Source organism: Aotus nancymaae, unplaced genomic scaffold (assembly GCF_030222135.1).
Source record: "Aotus nancymaae isolate 86718 unplaced genomic scaffold, 86718_ANA_hifiasm-v0.15.2.pri h1tg000014l, whole genome shotgun sequence".
Classification (NCBI taxonomy): Eukaryota; Metazoa; Chordata; class Mammalia; order Primates; family Aotidae; genus Aotus; species Aotus nancymaae.
In genome coordinates this window covers 13954765-13969435 of record NW_026988425.1, presented here as the reverse complement: position 1 = coordinate 13969435, position 14671 = coordinate 13954765, and the positions used below count along the sequence as shown (strand labels likewise).

The 14671-nt window shown below is 37.5% G+C and overlaps 1 protein-coding gene across 1 annotated transcript in view; it reads left to right on the top strand.

The window, feature by feature from the left end:
- Nucleotides 1–14671, top strand: part of DNAH5 (dynein axonemal heavy chain 5) — a 373821-nt gene that overhangs the window by 287183 nt on the left and 71967 nt on the right. The window contains exons 60-62 of the mRNA XM_064375875.1: nt 492–671; nt 4192–4329; nt 14247–14382. Of these exons, the coding sequence (XP_064231945.1) occupies nt 492–671; nt 4192–4329; nt 14247–14382 (454 nt within the window). The remainder of the gene's footprint in view (nt 1–491; nt 672–4191; nt 4330–14246; nt 14383–14671) is intronic.

Here is a 14671-nt window from a genome sequence, read left to right as displayed (position 1 = left end):
ATTTCAGGTGAGTTTAATAAAACCTCTGTCTGAATGTATTAAACATTTAGTTGCTGATAAATGCTAAATATATATGTACTCAGACTGAATAAACCTGTGTGTGTTTGTTTTTCATTGTGGATTTTATAAGTTTGTAATTCAGCTATTTAGGATTAATGACAAAAAATCTTTATTGCTTTGGAAATTCTAATAGTCATATTAGTGTTGATGACATAAATAATTTACTCTTTCCCTGGATCTCATGATATTTAGTTAGGGTTGGTATCTTTCCTACAGAAGACAAAGTGTACTCTAACAGACTGGTTTGCTATCATTTCTTACTGTACTTTTGCCTTTAGGACTTTTGCCTAATATCTTAAAATAGTGATGAAATATAATGCCCTTCATTCATTTGTGATTGTTCAGTAGTTTCAGTGACATTGAGAGCATGATGGAAGTATGACTTCATGGAAAGAAGTGTTTTGACTTTATTTTACTGTTTTCTTCCATAGCAATTCCCAAAAGACACAATCAATGAAGAGGTAATAGAGTTTTTGAGTCCTTACTTTGAAATGGCTGACTATAACATTGAAACTGCTAAACACGTCTGTGGAAATGTAGCTGGTCTTTGTTCCTGGACGAAAGCCATGGCTTCCTTCTTTTCTATAAACAAAGAGGTGCTGCCTCTGAAGGTAAGCCTCCTAGGCAGACCTGGGTGAAGGTGCCTGGGAAGAGTCTCCAGGTCACCTTGTCTTATCTTTTCACAGGAGCACATGTGCCTTTTGCTTCTGGTATTATGGCACTCAGGTCCGCGGGGGAGCAAGCATAAGAAAGGCCAAGCATGGGATGTTGCTTTTCCTTTCCCCCCTCCACTCCCCCTCCCCTCCCTTTCCCTCCCCTCCCCTTCCCTTCTCTCCTCTTTCCTTCCCTTCTCATCTTCGGAACTGTATGAGCCTTTAAGCATGGATGGACTCTCTACAAGGATGCTCCCTACAAGTCCATTGTGGGATGTTGGATATTTTTCATCTGCAATGTAAACTTGAAAAAAAAATCCAAAATGCCACCAATTATAATAAACTGTAGCATAGAATCCTCTGATGATAATTAAGAACTTTATCCAACGAATCCTATGAGCGAGGGAGGGTCAAGACAGAAAATGCTGAAAGCTGGTCTTGGCTTGGCTTAAGGGATGACATATTCCTCCCTTTTCCATTTCTGTTTCATCTCTTAGGAAAGAGACTGAATATCATCTATTTGTTATTTAATGTAACTTTTTAGACATGCTTTATGTTTCCTTTGCATAATTGAATCCTTAAGCTTCATTTTTGCATATTCTCCTACCATTAAAAGGGCCAGTCTTCAGAAAATGGAGAGGCAGTGGAGAGCGTGTTTTTTGAAAATGGAATACTGATGTCTCAAAATCGTATATCATGGCTAGATTGATTATTTTGCTTTTGTGTGAGTCTCGTCTCTCTTAATCATCAACTTCATTCTACTTATACTTTAAACTATGCAAGAAACTTAACAACCATGAAACAAGTAATCAAGAGTAGTGTAGAGTTTCAAGTCCTATTTTGTTTCTAATTGTTATGATACCAGGACCATTTGTTCAGCAATTGAGGCTCTCGAGGTCCTACGACAACCTAAATGGACAAAGAGTCATTTGAGTCAGAGAATTTCCAAGCAAATAATTGATGTCATGCTGTTTGAAGCCATGGATATTGTGACTATTGAAGACTTCAGCATAGCTCAAAAATAGACAATCAAAATATGTACCCCATGAATATGTGAAATTATTTGTTAATAAAAAATAAAATATTGGGGAAAAAAAGGACAATCCAATATTGGCTGAATTAGAGCCTTTATATAAAGTGAAAAGTATAGGTCATTCTTTGCACACTTTTACAGTGGGTAGCTATGCATAGTGTCTTAAAGAGAACTACAGTTAAGTTCATGATACATAGTTTTTTCTGTTATTGTAGTTATTTTAAGTACATAGCTGAAATCGTTAGACATGGACATTCTGAACAAGGCTTACATAAGAACAATGAGATCTCTTCCTCTGTGTTCAGTGCCATCCACATTTCAGCTTTCAGCTCCTCTCAAGACAATCTGGGTCCTACAGTAGGAAGTGAAGGGAACATTACCAGAAGTGAGAACCTTTTACTTCCTCCTAGAACCTGTGCTTTTCTTTCTAAGACCCTCCTATCTTCTTATAAGTATGTAGCATCTTGGACCACTCAGCTTGTCAGGTTCCTTTTATGTTAGTCAGAAAAATACATGCTGTTACATAGACCCCGGTTCACTGTGTAGGTAGGAATAGAAGGAGAAGCGAGTACAGATTATCACCAGGTGGTTCTGTTGACTACATTAAGAAATACAGACCTAGGCCTTTGACTTCTCTTCCTGGAAAGGTTTTACTTGCAAACCCCTGCTTCTTAAATGAGGAGAGGTCAAGGGCATTCCCTAAACTTCCAGGTGGAATCTCTTAAACACTAATTAATAATGGCCACACTGAGGAGCTGTTATCTTACATCTTGCAATTCTTATGGGCTATGTGACTTCTAGTAGTGAATAAATTCAAACAAATCTGAATTATAGCAATAGCAATTTAGATTCTATTCAAGTTCCTTATAATGAGATTTCTCCTTGAAAACTTTATGAAAATCATTATCAGTACATATAGATAGAATGTTATAAAAAAGCAGAACTTAAATATTGAACATGGATAATAATAGTAACAACATCTATTGTTATTGAACTCATGTTATGTGACAGGTCTAGACTTGAGATTTTACATATGTTATCTTATTTAATCCTCACGAAAAAATCCAAGGAGTTAGTTTTTCAATATTTTAATGAAGAAACTGAAGCTCACAGGGTTTAAGCAACCTGCACAGAGTTCTACAACTTCTAAGTTGAGAAATTAATTGGGTTTGAAGGATTTTGGTTAGCAATTGTTGACAGCTTCATTTAATAAGAATGTTGTTTATTTATTGGTGAGTAAAGTACTAGAAACTGTTCAGAATCTTTGGGTTTGCAGTAGTTTGTCATTAGCAGGTGAATTTAAGTTGTAAGTTGCTTGACATGGTGACCTTACTTGTTCCTTTCATGTTTGAGCCATGGCAACAGTTGCAGCTTACTGCAGAGCGGAGGAAAAAATGTTCCACCAGTCAGGTTCTTTTTAAATTATAACTTTTAAGCCATGCTTTTGCCCATCACTGCATCTAGTCAATTATGAAACTCTAAAGTTTTTCCTTAAAGTTTTATTCTGCCAAAATTTGGAAGCCTGAAGTTTTGAGATAGGAAAAGAATTTATCTCAAAAATGTTTTAAAAATAATCTTTTCTTAAATACTTCAGAAAGAATATACCTTCTAGTAATGTATCATCCCATGAAAGTCAGTATTAGCATTCTGTAAATTTAAAAGGGAAAAATTTGGTTCCAAAAAAAAAGTTTTTAAAGGATCTAAACTTCTTAAGCATGAACTATTTTTTTTTACATCTCATCTTTTGCTAATATACTTTTGGTTAACTTTATAGCTTCTTTAAAACAAATATTTTTAATTAGTCACAGCTCAAGGTGTCAGATATGCTTTCCAGAAGGCAAGAAATATATTAAAATGACAGGAATGATGTCAAGACCACCATGATACACAAAACCTAGATATTTATATTCAGTAAATAACTATTTTCCATCCTTTATTACTTTTTAATATGATGAGTCCTGCTAGGCAGAAAGTTTTATATATAATTTTTTCTATAACTTGTAATATTATAATGTTTTATAGTTTGTCTGTATACATTAATATTACAGTCAGCTCTAGGCAGACTATGATCCATGGGCCAAATCTAGCCCACCACCTATATTTGGATGGCTTGTGAAATAAAAATGGTTTCTATATGTTTAAATGGTTTTTGAAGAAGTACATAATAGTTTCAATTTTGCCTCTTGGCCCAAAATATTTGCTATCTGGCACTTTAAAGATATATTTGCTGACGAATTTTCTAATGAACTGTAACTTTCTGCTTATACACTTTTATTTCAAATTCACATTAAGATTTGTTCTGAACTGAATGTGATTTGAAAGGATCCTGGAGCTGGAATAAAGAAAAGGTATAAACACATGGTGTAGCTGAGTTCTCAGACCCTGAAATGCAGAACGTTTTGAGGTTGGCTACCCATGTCTTCACTCTGTGCATGTTCTGTGCAGGCCAACTTGGTGGTGCAGGAGAATCGCCATGTCCTGGCCATGCAGGCTCTGCAGAAAGCCCAGGCTGAGCTGGATGACAAGCAGGCGGAACTTGACGTGGTCCAGGCTGAGTACGAACAGGCCATGACTGAAAAGCAGGTAACACGCCCTTTGTCATGGCAGGGACTGTCATATATCTACATGGCTATCATAGGCCCTCATTCGTTTTCTACTTTATTTCTGCGAGAGTTTGGGTTCTTGTGGGGATTAACTGAATTTATACATAATACATACATAGCACATAATGGACACCAAGGGTCTTTGGTGAGATGACAGGATAGTCAGTCAAGATGCCAGTCAGCACTGGAACATAGCCATTCTAAGTTTCTTTATTAGTGGAGATGGTAATGATGATGACATCTTGTGTAGTAGCATTTTTGTTATGTTTTTCAAATCATATCCTCCCATTTTATCTCATTTAATCTTTGAAATAACTTGCACGTTAGGCAGGGTGGGTTTTTATTTTCTTGAGACAAGTTCTTGCTCTGTCTTTCAGTCTGGAGTGCAGTGGCATGATCATGGCTCACCGCAGCCTTGAACTTCTGGGCTCAAGTGATCCTTCCACCTCAGCCTCCCAAGTAGCTGGGAATACAGGCATGCACCACTATGCCTAGCTAAATTTTTGTAGTGACAAGTTTTGGCCATGTTGCCCAGGCTGGTCTCGAACTCTAGGGCTCAAGCAGTATAAAACCCACCTCAGCCTCACAAAGGGTGGGATTACAGGCATAAGCCAAGCCACCCTAGTGCCTTGCTTATCTTTGTTCTCATTTTAGGGCTTTCAAGTCAAATGCCTAAAGAGAACACGGAGGAAAGGTACTTGAGTTTCTAAGTCACCAGGATTTTGTCACTTTTTTTCTCTTACTTTAAATACATACTGTTTTTTTTTTTTTAATAAAGTGGTTTCCCTAGACTTAATAAAATCTATATCTGCCTCTGATCAATCCTATATTTGGAAAATATTAGCTAGATTCACTCTGTTTTACCTTGATAATTTTATGAAATTCACCCCTAGCCCTTCTCAACCTTTACTGGATCAAATTGAAATTGCTGCCTTATTAGTTTTATAGGGGTCCCAATTAAAAAGTTTAGATAAACATTTCAGTTTCACCATATGCAAAATGTATGATATAGTCTCTTAAAGATATGTCTTCTGCAAGCAAAATAAGAGCTTTTGAAAGCTTTAAAGAAGTAGCACTTTTGAAAAATACGTGTTCATGTCCTTTGCCCTCTTTTTAATGAGATTGTTTTATTTTTTCTTGTGAATTTGTTTAAGTTCCTTATAGATCCTGGACATTAGACCTTTTTCAGATTCATATTTTGCAAAAATTTTCTCCCGTTCTATAGGCTGTCTCTTCACTCTGTTGATAGTTTGTTTTGCTGTGCAGAAGCTCTTTATTTTAATTAGATTCCATTTGTCAGTTTTTGCTTGTGTTGCAACACTTTTCAAAAAAAGACACATATGCAGCCAACAATCATATGAAAAAGAGCTCAATATCACTGATCGCTAGAGAAATGCAAATCAAAACCACAGTGAGCTACCATCTCACATCAGTCAGGCTGGCTATTACTGAAAAGTCAAAAAACAACAGATGCTGGTGAGATTGTGGAGAAAAGGAATGCTTATACACTGTTGGTCAGAGTGTAAGTTAATTCAACCATTCTGGAAGATAGCGTGGCAATTCCTTAGAGACTTGGAAACAAATACCTTTGGCCCAGCAATCCCATTAATGAATATATACCCAATGGAATATAAATCGTTCTGTTATAAAGCCGCATGGGTGAGTATGTTCATTGCTACCCTATTCACAATAGCAAAGACATGGAATCAATGTAAATGTTGGTCAATGGTAGACTGGATGAAAGAAATGTGGCACGTGTACACCATGGAAGGCTATGCAGTTATAAAAAAGAATGAGATTGTGTCCTTTTAGGAACATGAATGGAACCGAAGGCCATTATCCTTAGCAAACTAACACAGGAACAGAAAACCAAATACCACATGTTCTCACTTATAAGTGGGATCTAAATAATGAGAACACATGGACACATAGAGAGGAACAACACACACTGGGGCCTATTGGAGGGTGGAGGGTGGGAAGAGGGAAAGGATCAGGAAAAATAGCGGGTACTAGGCTTAATACCTGGGTGATGAAACAATTTGCACAACAAACTCCCATGACACAAGTTTACCTATGTAACAAACCTGTGCATGACCCCTGAACTTAAAATGAAAATTAAATTATACAAAAGAAGTAGCACTTATGTGGGTTTATATACTTATGCTTCATGAAATTCACTTATATATGGAAAAAATTATAGCAGTTGGAAAGAGTCTACTTTGGAAGGAGTGTTAATTTCCACCATTTTGAATGCTCACTTGTATCAGGAAGCTCTACTGAACACAATGAAAATATTTTACCTTCACACTTTATGTGTAAATTTTAACATTAATTAATTCAGCAAGTTTTATTGTTTTTGAGCATCTGCTATTTGTTAGGTAAATAATCCTGGGACCATAGAAGAACTGTAAAACTATGGCTCTAACTTTAAAACTTGAATTTTGACAAATGTCCAATTCCTTATTTAAAAAAAAAATCTGGGCATGCCTACAACTAACCTCTGAACTTTATCTTCAGTCATTTTTGTTGCTCTTCTCCCTCCATAGGACTCCATGAAAGTCTGGGAGTTTGTGGGCCTCCCAGAAGGCAGGAGAAGGGCTTTCAATCTGCGGCTCACCATGGCCCAGGCCTGCATGGCTCACTGAAAGAGTGTGTGTCCTGGCTACGCCCCACACAGGACCCAGTGCCTTTGCTTAGGATTCAGCTTGCCTAGGACTGCTGAAGAGCTAGTCACCTCTCTGGGACCTAAGAGAGAGTGGGCCTGAGGGTGGGGGTACTACTCAGGGAACCAAGTAAGTCCTGTGTGCTCCCCTCAATAGGCTGGGGGGAACACACAGAACATACGGTTTTCTTTCTCTTGTATTCTCAATGTTTATTCCTTTCTCTTCTCCCAAACTTTAATCCCCCAAGGATGCCTGGGCTTCCAGAAAACAAAAGCCAGAAAGGGAGAGGCCTGGCCATTTTCTGATTTGGCTGATGGAATTGGGATTGAAGAATTTAGGGAAATCAAAACAATATTAAAAGTATCTTAGAAATAAGAACTTTTTTCTAATAAACGATGTAGGATCATCCTTCCCAGCTTACACCCTCCCTCGTGAGGGAAACAGACAAACAGAGGTGGGTGGCCGTAGTTGGGGATGTGCCTCTCTGATGGACTGTTACTTTTTTTGCCTTAACTCTAGAGGAAGAAAATAGATTAGGGCAAAGTGGAATAAATTTCTTGCTTTTGAGAAACACTGTATTGTGTTATTACTACAAAAGCAGTTCATGTCTTTATAGAAAATACAGGTAACTCCAACAATCCAATTAGTGGATTTATAGCCAAAAGATTATAAATCATTCTACTATAAAGACACATGCACACATGTGTTTATTGTAGCACTGTTCACAATAGCAAAGACTTGGACCAACCCAAATGCTCATCAATGTTAGACTGGATAAGGAAAATGTGACACATATACACTGTGGGATATTATGCAGCCATAACAAAGGATGAGTCCATGTCCTATGCAGGGGCATGGATTAAGCTGGAAGCCATCATTCTCAGCAAACTAACACAAGAACAGAGAACCAAACACTGCATGTCTTACTCATAAGTGGGTGTGGTATGAGAAAACATGGACACAGGGAGGGGAACATCACACACTGGGGCCTGTCAGAGGATGGGGGATTAGGGGAGGGAGAGCATTGGAGAAATACCTAATGTAGATGATCGGTTGATGGGTGCAGCAGACCACCATGGCACACATGTATACCTGTGTAACAAACCTACATGTTCTACACACGTATCCCAGAACTTAAATTATAATAATAAAAAAAATCCTCACTTAAAACAAAAAGAAAGAAAAAAAGAAAAAAACAGAATCACAAAGCAAGTGGCCATGCTAGAATTGAGACCCAAGCAGCCTAAACTCATGCTCTTAGCTAACACACGCTGTCTCCTAAAAAGGTTTAAAAAAAAAAAAGGAAATATAGGTAACCCTGGAGATGAACAATAATCATATTTTGTTTGTTATTATTCATATCATAATATATACCTTTCACATGCACTTTAGACTCAACTGATAATTTGGTAATACCATTTTATTGAATTTTTAACTTAATATATTGTGATCATCTTTCTTGGTCATTTATATATATATTTTTAATTATTCTTTAAGTTCTGGGATACATGTTCAGAAAGTTCAGGTTTGTTACATAGGTATACACGTGCCATGGTGGTTTGCTGCACCCATCACCCCATCATCTACATTAGGTATTTCCCCTAATGCTCTCCCTCTCCTAGCCCCCCATCCCCTGTCAGGCCCCAGTATGTTATGTTTCCCTCCCTGTGTCCATGTGTTCTCATTATTCAACGTCCATTTATGAGTGAGAACATGCAGTGTTGGTTTCTGTGTTAGTTTGCTGAGAATGATGGTTTTCAGCTTCATCCATGTCCCTGCAAAGGACATGAACTCATCCTTTTGTATGGCTTACAGTATTTCATGGTGTGTATGTGCCACATTTTCTTTATTATCATTGATGGGCCTTTGGATTGGTCCAAGTCTTTGCTGTTGTGAACAGTGCTACAACAAACATACATGTACATGTGTCTTTATAGTAGAATGATTTATAATCCTTTGGGTATATGCCCAGTAATGGGATTGGTGGGTCAAATATTTCTGGTTCTAGATCCTTGAAGAATTGCCACACTGTCTTCCACAGTGGTTGAACTAATTTACACTCCCACCAACAGTGCAAAATCATTCCTATTTCTCCACATCCTCTCCAGCATCTGTTGTTTCCTGACCTTTTAATGTTTGCTATTCTAACTGGTGTGAGATGATATCTCATTGTAGTTTTGTTTTGCATTTCTCTAATGACCGTGATAATGAGCTTTTTTTCATGTTTGTTGGCTGCATAAATGTCTTCTTTTCAGAAGTGTCTGTTAATGTCCTTCACCCACTTTTTGATGGGGTTGTTTTTTTTCTTGTAAATTTCTTTTAAGTTCTTTGTAGATTCTGGATTTAGCCCTTTGTCTGAAGGATAGATTGCAAAAATTTTCTCCCATTCTGTAGGTTGCCTATTTACTTTGATGATAGTTTCTTTTGCTGTGCAGAAGCTCTTTAGTTTAATTAGATCCAATTTTTCAATTTTGGCTTTTGTTGCCATTACTTTTGGTGTTTTAGTAATGAAGTCTTTGCCCATGCCTATATCCTGAATGATATTGCCTAAATTTTATTCTAGGGTTTTTATGGTTTTAGGTCTTATGTTTAAGTCTTTAATCCAACTTGAGTTAATATTTGTATAAGGTGTAAAGAAGGGTCCAGTTTCAATTTTCTGCACATGGCCAGCCTGTTTTCTCAACACCATTTATTAAATAGGGAGTTCTTGCCCCATTGCTTGTTTTGTCAGGTTTGTCAAAGATCAGATGGTTGTAGATGTATGGAGTTATTTCTGAGGCCTCTGTTCTGTTCCATTGGTCTATGTCTCTATTTTGGTACCAGTACCATGCTCTTTTGATTACTGTAGCTTTATAGTATAGTTTGAAGTCAGGTAGTGTGATGCTCCAGCTTTGTTCTTTTTGGTTAGTATTGTCTTGGCTATACAGGCTCTTTTTTGGTTCCATATGAAATTTGAAGTAGTGTTTTCTAATTATGTGAAGAAAGTCAATGGTAGGTTGATGGGGATAGCATTGAATCTATAAATTACTTTGGGCAATATGGCCATTTTCACGATATTGATTCTTCCTATCCATGAGCATGGAATGCTTTTCCATTTGTTAGTGTCCTCTTATATTTCCTTGAGCAGTGGTTTATAATTCTCCTTGAAGAGGTTGGTCCTTCACATCCCTTGTAAGTTGTATTCCTAGGTATTTTATTCTATTTATAGTAATTGTGAATGGGAGTTCACTCATGATTTGGCTCTCTGTTTGTCTATTATTGATGTGTAGGAATGCCTGTGATTTTTGCACATTGATTTTGTATCCAGAGACTTAGCTGAAGTTGTTTATCAGCTTAAGGAGATTTTCAGCTGAGACAATGTGGTTTTCTAAATATACAGTCATGTAATCTGCAAACAGAGACAAATTGACTTGCTTTCTTCCTATTTGAATACCTGTTATTTCTTTTTCTTGCCTGATTGCCCTGGCCAGAACTTCCAACATTATGTTGAATAGGAGTGGTGAGAGAGGGCATCCTTGTCTTGTGCTGGTTTTCAAAGGGAATGTTTTCAGCTTTTGCCCATTCAGTATGATAATGGCTGTGGGTTTGTCATAAATAGCTCTTATTATTTTGAGATGCATTCCACCAGTACCTAGTTTATTGAGAGTTTTTAGCATGAAGGGGTTTTAAATTTTATCAAAGGCATTTTCTGCATCTATTGAGATAATCATGTGGTTTTTGTCATTGGTTCTGTTTATGTGATGGATTGTGTTTATAGATTTGCAGATGTTGAACCAGCCTTGCATCCCAGGGATTAAGCCAACTTGATCATGGTGGATTAGTCTTTTGATGTGCTGCTGGATTCAGTTTGCCTGTATTTTATTGAGGATTTTTGTATCGATGTTCATCAGGGATACTATCATGAAATTTTCTTTTTTTATTGTGTCTCTGCAAGGTTTTGGTATCAGGATGATGCTGGCCTCATAAAATTAGTTAGGGAGGAGTTCCTCTTTTTCTGTTGTTTGGAATAGTTTCAGAAGGAATGGTACCAGCTCCTATTTGTACCTCTGGTAGAATTTGGCTGTGAATCTGTGTGATCCTGAGCTTTCTTTTGGTTGGTAGGCTATTAATTACTGCCTCAATTTCAGAACTTGTTATTGGTCTATTCAGGGATTCAACTTCTTCCTGGCTTAGTCTTGGGAGGGTGTATGTATCCAGGAATTTATCTATTTCTTGTAGATTTTCTAGTTGATTTCCCTAGAGATATTTATAGTATTCTCTGATGGTAGTTTGTATTCCTGTGGGATCAGTGGTGATGTCTCCTTTTTCATTTTTATTGTGTCTATTTGATTCTTCTCTCTTGTCTTCTGTATTAGTCTGGCTAGCAGTCTATTTTGTTAATCTTTGCAAAAAGCCAGCTCCTGGATTCACTGATTTTTTTGAAGGATTTTTGATATCTCAATCTCTTTCAGTTCTGCTGTGATCTTAGTTATTTCTTGTCTTCTGCTAGCCTTGGAATTTATTTGCTCTTGTGTCTCTAGTTCTTTTAATTTTGGTGTTAGGATGTCGGTTTTAGATCTTTCCTGCTTTCTCCTGTGGGCATTTAGTGCTATAAATTTCCTTATCTAAACACTGCTTTACCTGATAGTGATGGGGAAAATGGAACCAAGTTGGAAAACACTCTTCAGGATATTATTCAGGAGAACTTCCCCAACCTAGCAAGACAGGCCAACATTCAAATTCAGGAAATACAGAGAGCACCACAAAGATACTCCTTGAGAAGAGCATCCCCAAGACACATAATCATCAGATTCACCAAGGTTGAAATGAAGGAAAAAATGTTAAGGGCAGCCAGAGAGAAAGGTCAGGTTACCCACAAAGGGAAGCCCATCTCACTAACAGTGGATCTCTTGGCAGAAACCTAGAATTCATAAGAGAGTGGAGGCCAATATTCAATATTCTTAAAGAATTTTCAACCAAGAATTTCATATCCAGCCAAATTAAGCTTCATAAATGAAGGAGAAATAAAATCCTTTACAGACAAGCAGATGCTGAGAGATTTTGTTACCACCAGACCTGCCTTACAAGAGTTCCTGAAGGAAGCACTAAACATGGAAAGAAACAACCAGTATCAGCCACTGCAAAAGGATACCAAATTGTAAACACCATTGACACTATGAAGAAACTGTGTCAACTAACGGGCGAAACAACCAGCTAGCATCATAATGACAGGATTAAATTCACACATAACAGTATTAGCCTGAAATGTAAGTGGGCTAAATGCTCCAATTAAAAGACACAGACAGGCAAATTGGATAAAGAGTCAAGACCCATCAGTGTGCTGTATTCAGGAGACCCATCTCATGTGCAAAGACACACATAGCCTCAAAGTAAGGGGATGGAGGAATGTTTACCAAGCAAATGGAAAGCAAACAGTAGCAGGGGTTGCAATCCTAATCTGATCAAACAGACTTTAAACCAACAAAGATCAAAAAAGACAAAGAAGGGCATTACATAATGGTAAAGGGATCAATGCAACAAGAAGAGCTAACTATCCTAAATATATATGTACCCTATACAGGAGCACCCAGATTCATAAAGCAAGTTCTTAGAGACCTGCAAAGAGACTTAGACTCCCACACAAAAATAATGGGAGACTTTAACACCCCACTGCTAATATTAGATAGATCAATGAGACAGAAAATTAACAAGGATATTCAGGACTTGAACTCAGCCCAGGACCAAGCTGACGTAAGACATCTACAGAACTCTCCACCGCAAATCAACAGAATATACATTCCTCTCAGCACCACATTGAACTTATTCTAAAATTGACCACATAATTGGAAGTAAAACACTCCTCAGCAAATGTAAAAGAATGGAAATCATAACAGTCTCTCAGACCACAGTACAGCCAAATTAGATCTCAGGATTAAGAAACTCACTCAAAACTGTACAACTATATGGAAACTGAGTAACCTGCTCCTGAAAGACTACTGCATAAATACCAAAATTAAGGCAGAAATAAATAAGTTTTTTGAAACCAATGAGAACAAAGATAGAACATACCAGAATCTCTTGGACACAGCTAAAATCTTTTTGAGATTTTATCGATGGCTTCAGCATATTATTATTCATGGATACACTATAATTTATTTAAATAATCCTCTATTGTTAGACATTTAGCATGTATATATATATTTGACCACCCAGTGACTTGTCATGTAGCTAAACCTTTGTCCATACCCATTTTATTTTATAAGTTTAGATTTTTACAAGTAGAATAAGCAATTATTGCTTAAACACCAAGAAACAGAGCCATTTGTTTTTTGCTTTTTGTGTTTTTTTTGAGACAGAGTCACACTCTGTTGCCCAGGCTGGAGTTCCGTAGCACCATCTTGGCTCAGTGCAACCTCGATCTTGGTTCCAGTGCTTCTTCTGCCTCAGCCTCCTAAGTGGGATAACAGGTGCCCACCACCACACCTGGCTAAATTTTGTATTTTTAGTACAGATGGGGTTTCACCCTGTAGCTCAGGCTGGTTTCAAACTCCTGACCTCAAATGACCTGCCCACCTCGGCCTCCCAAAGTGCTGGGATCACAGGCGTGGGCCACTGGAGCCATTTTGTTTTGAGGAACTAAGCATGGAGTGCCTACAGGATGTGGAAGTCTGGGTTAAAGGCCTATCGTTGTCACAAGGAATAGCAGGAAGGGATCTGCCAACACAAGTGTGGCTAAAATTTGTTCAGGCGCCTCAGAGCACCATGATTTTCAGATAATCTAAGATTTCACCTAAAGTAAAAGGAAGCATAGAGTTAGATGAAGCAATCATGACACAGAACTTTAACATGAGAGAGATTCCTAATATTCAAGTAAGGATATGGATTTCTTTATATTTTGGGTGCTGTATTATGTTAGCATGTATGTTCATATGCTACTCCTACTTTTCTTTATGAGGAAATAATAAATAATGCATATTTCTGCCATATCTCTGTTATTAACATCTGACCACTTGGCTTATGGCACCAACTGGAGGAATCCAGCCAAGGTCCATAGGCAGGGGACAAGAGAGAAAACAGGGCAAAGGAGAGGGAGTGGGCTGATGGACATGTGGAAATGGAATCTCATGCTTCCTGTGAAGTCATGGCTCATATGTCTCTGAAGGCAGATAATATGTCATGTTCTACAGTTGCATTTTTGAGCCAGAGGCTCTATTTATTTCAGTAAATGTTTTCTTGTCATTATGGCCTATGTTAGACCTTGCTTGAAGATGCAGAGCGATGCAGACAAAAGATGCAGACAGCTTCCACTCTCATCAGTGGCTTAGCGGGTGAAAAAGAAAGATGGACACAGCAAAGTCAAGAGTTTGCTGCACAAACTAAAAGACTTGTAGGTATGTAAATTTCTTTATTGATGAGATTGTGTGTTGACAGTGATAGGGAATTAGAAAGCTTATACTTTAATAAAAATAAAAAACAGCACTTGATTATTTCAAATTCCTATGTGTGTGTGTGTGTTTATTCAGCCATTTCAGAGAAAGGGATATTGGTCTGACATCTATGCTGTCCTTATTAGATGTGTTAACTACATTTATGCTTTTTATTATCAGGTCACTTTAGAATTCTGTGAGTGCATGGGCATATTGATCAAGGTCACGTTTAATGAAGGCTCTGTCTTATGAG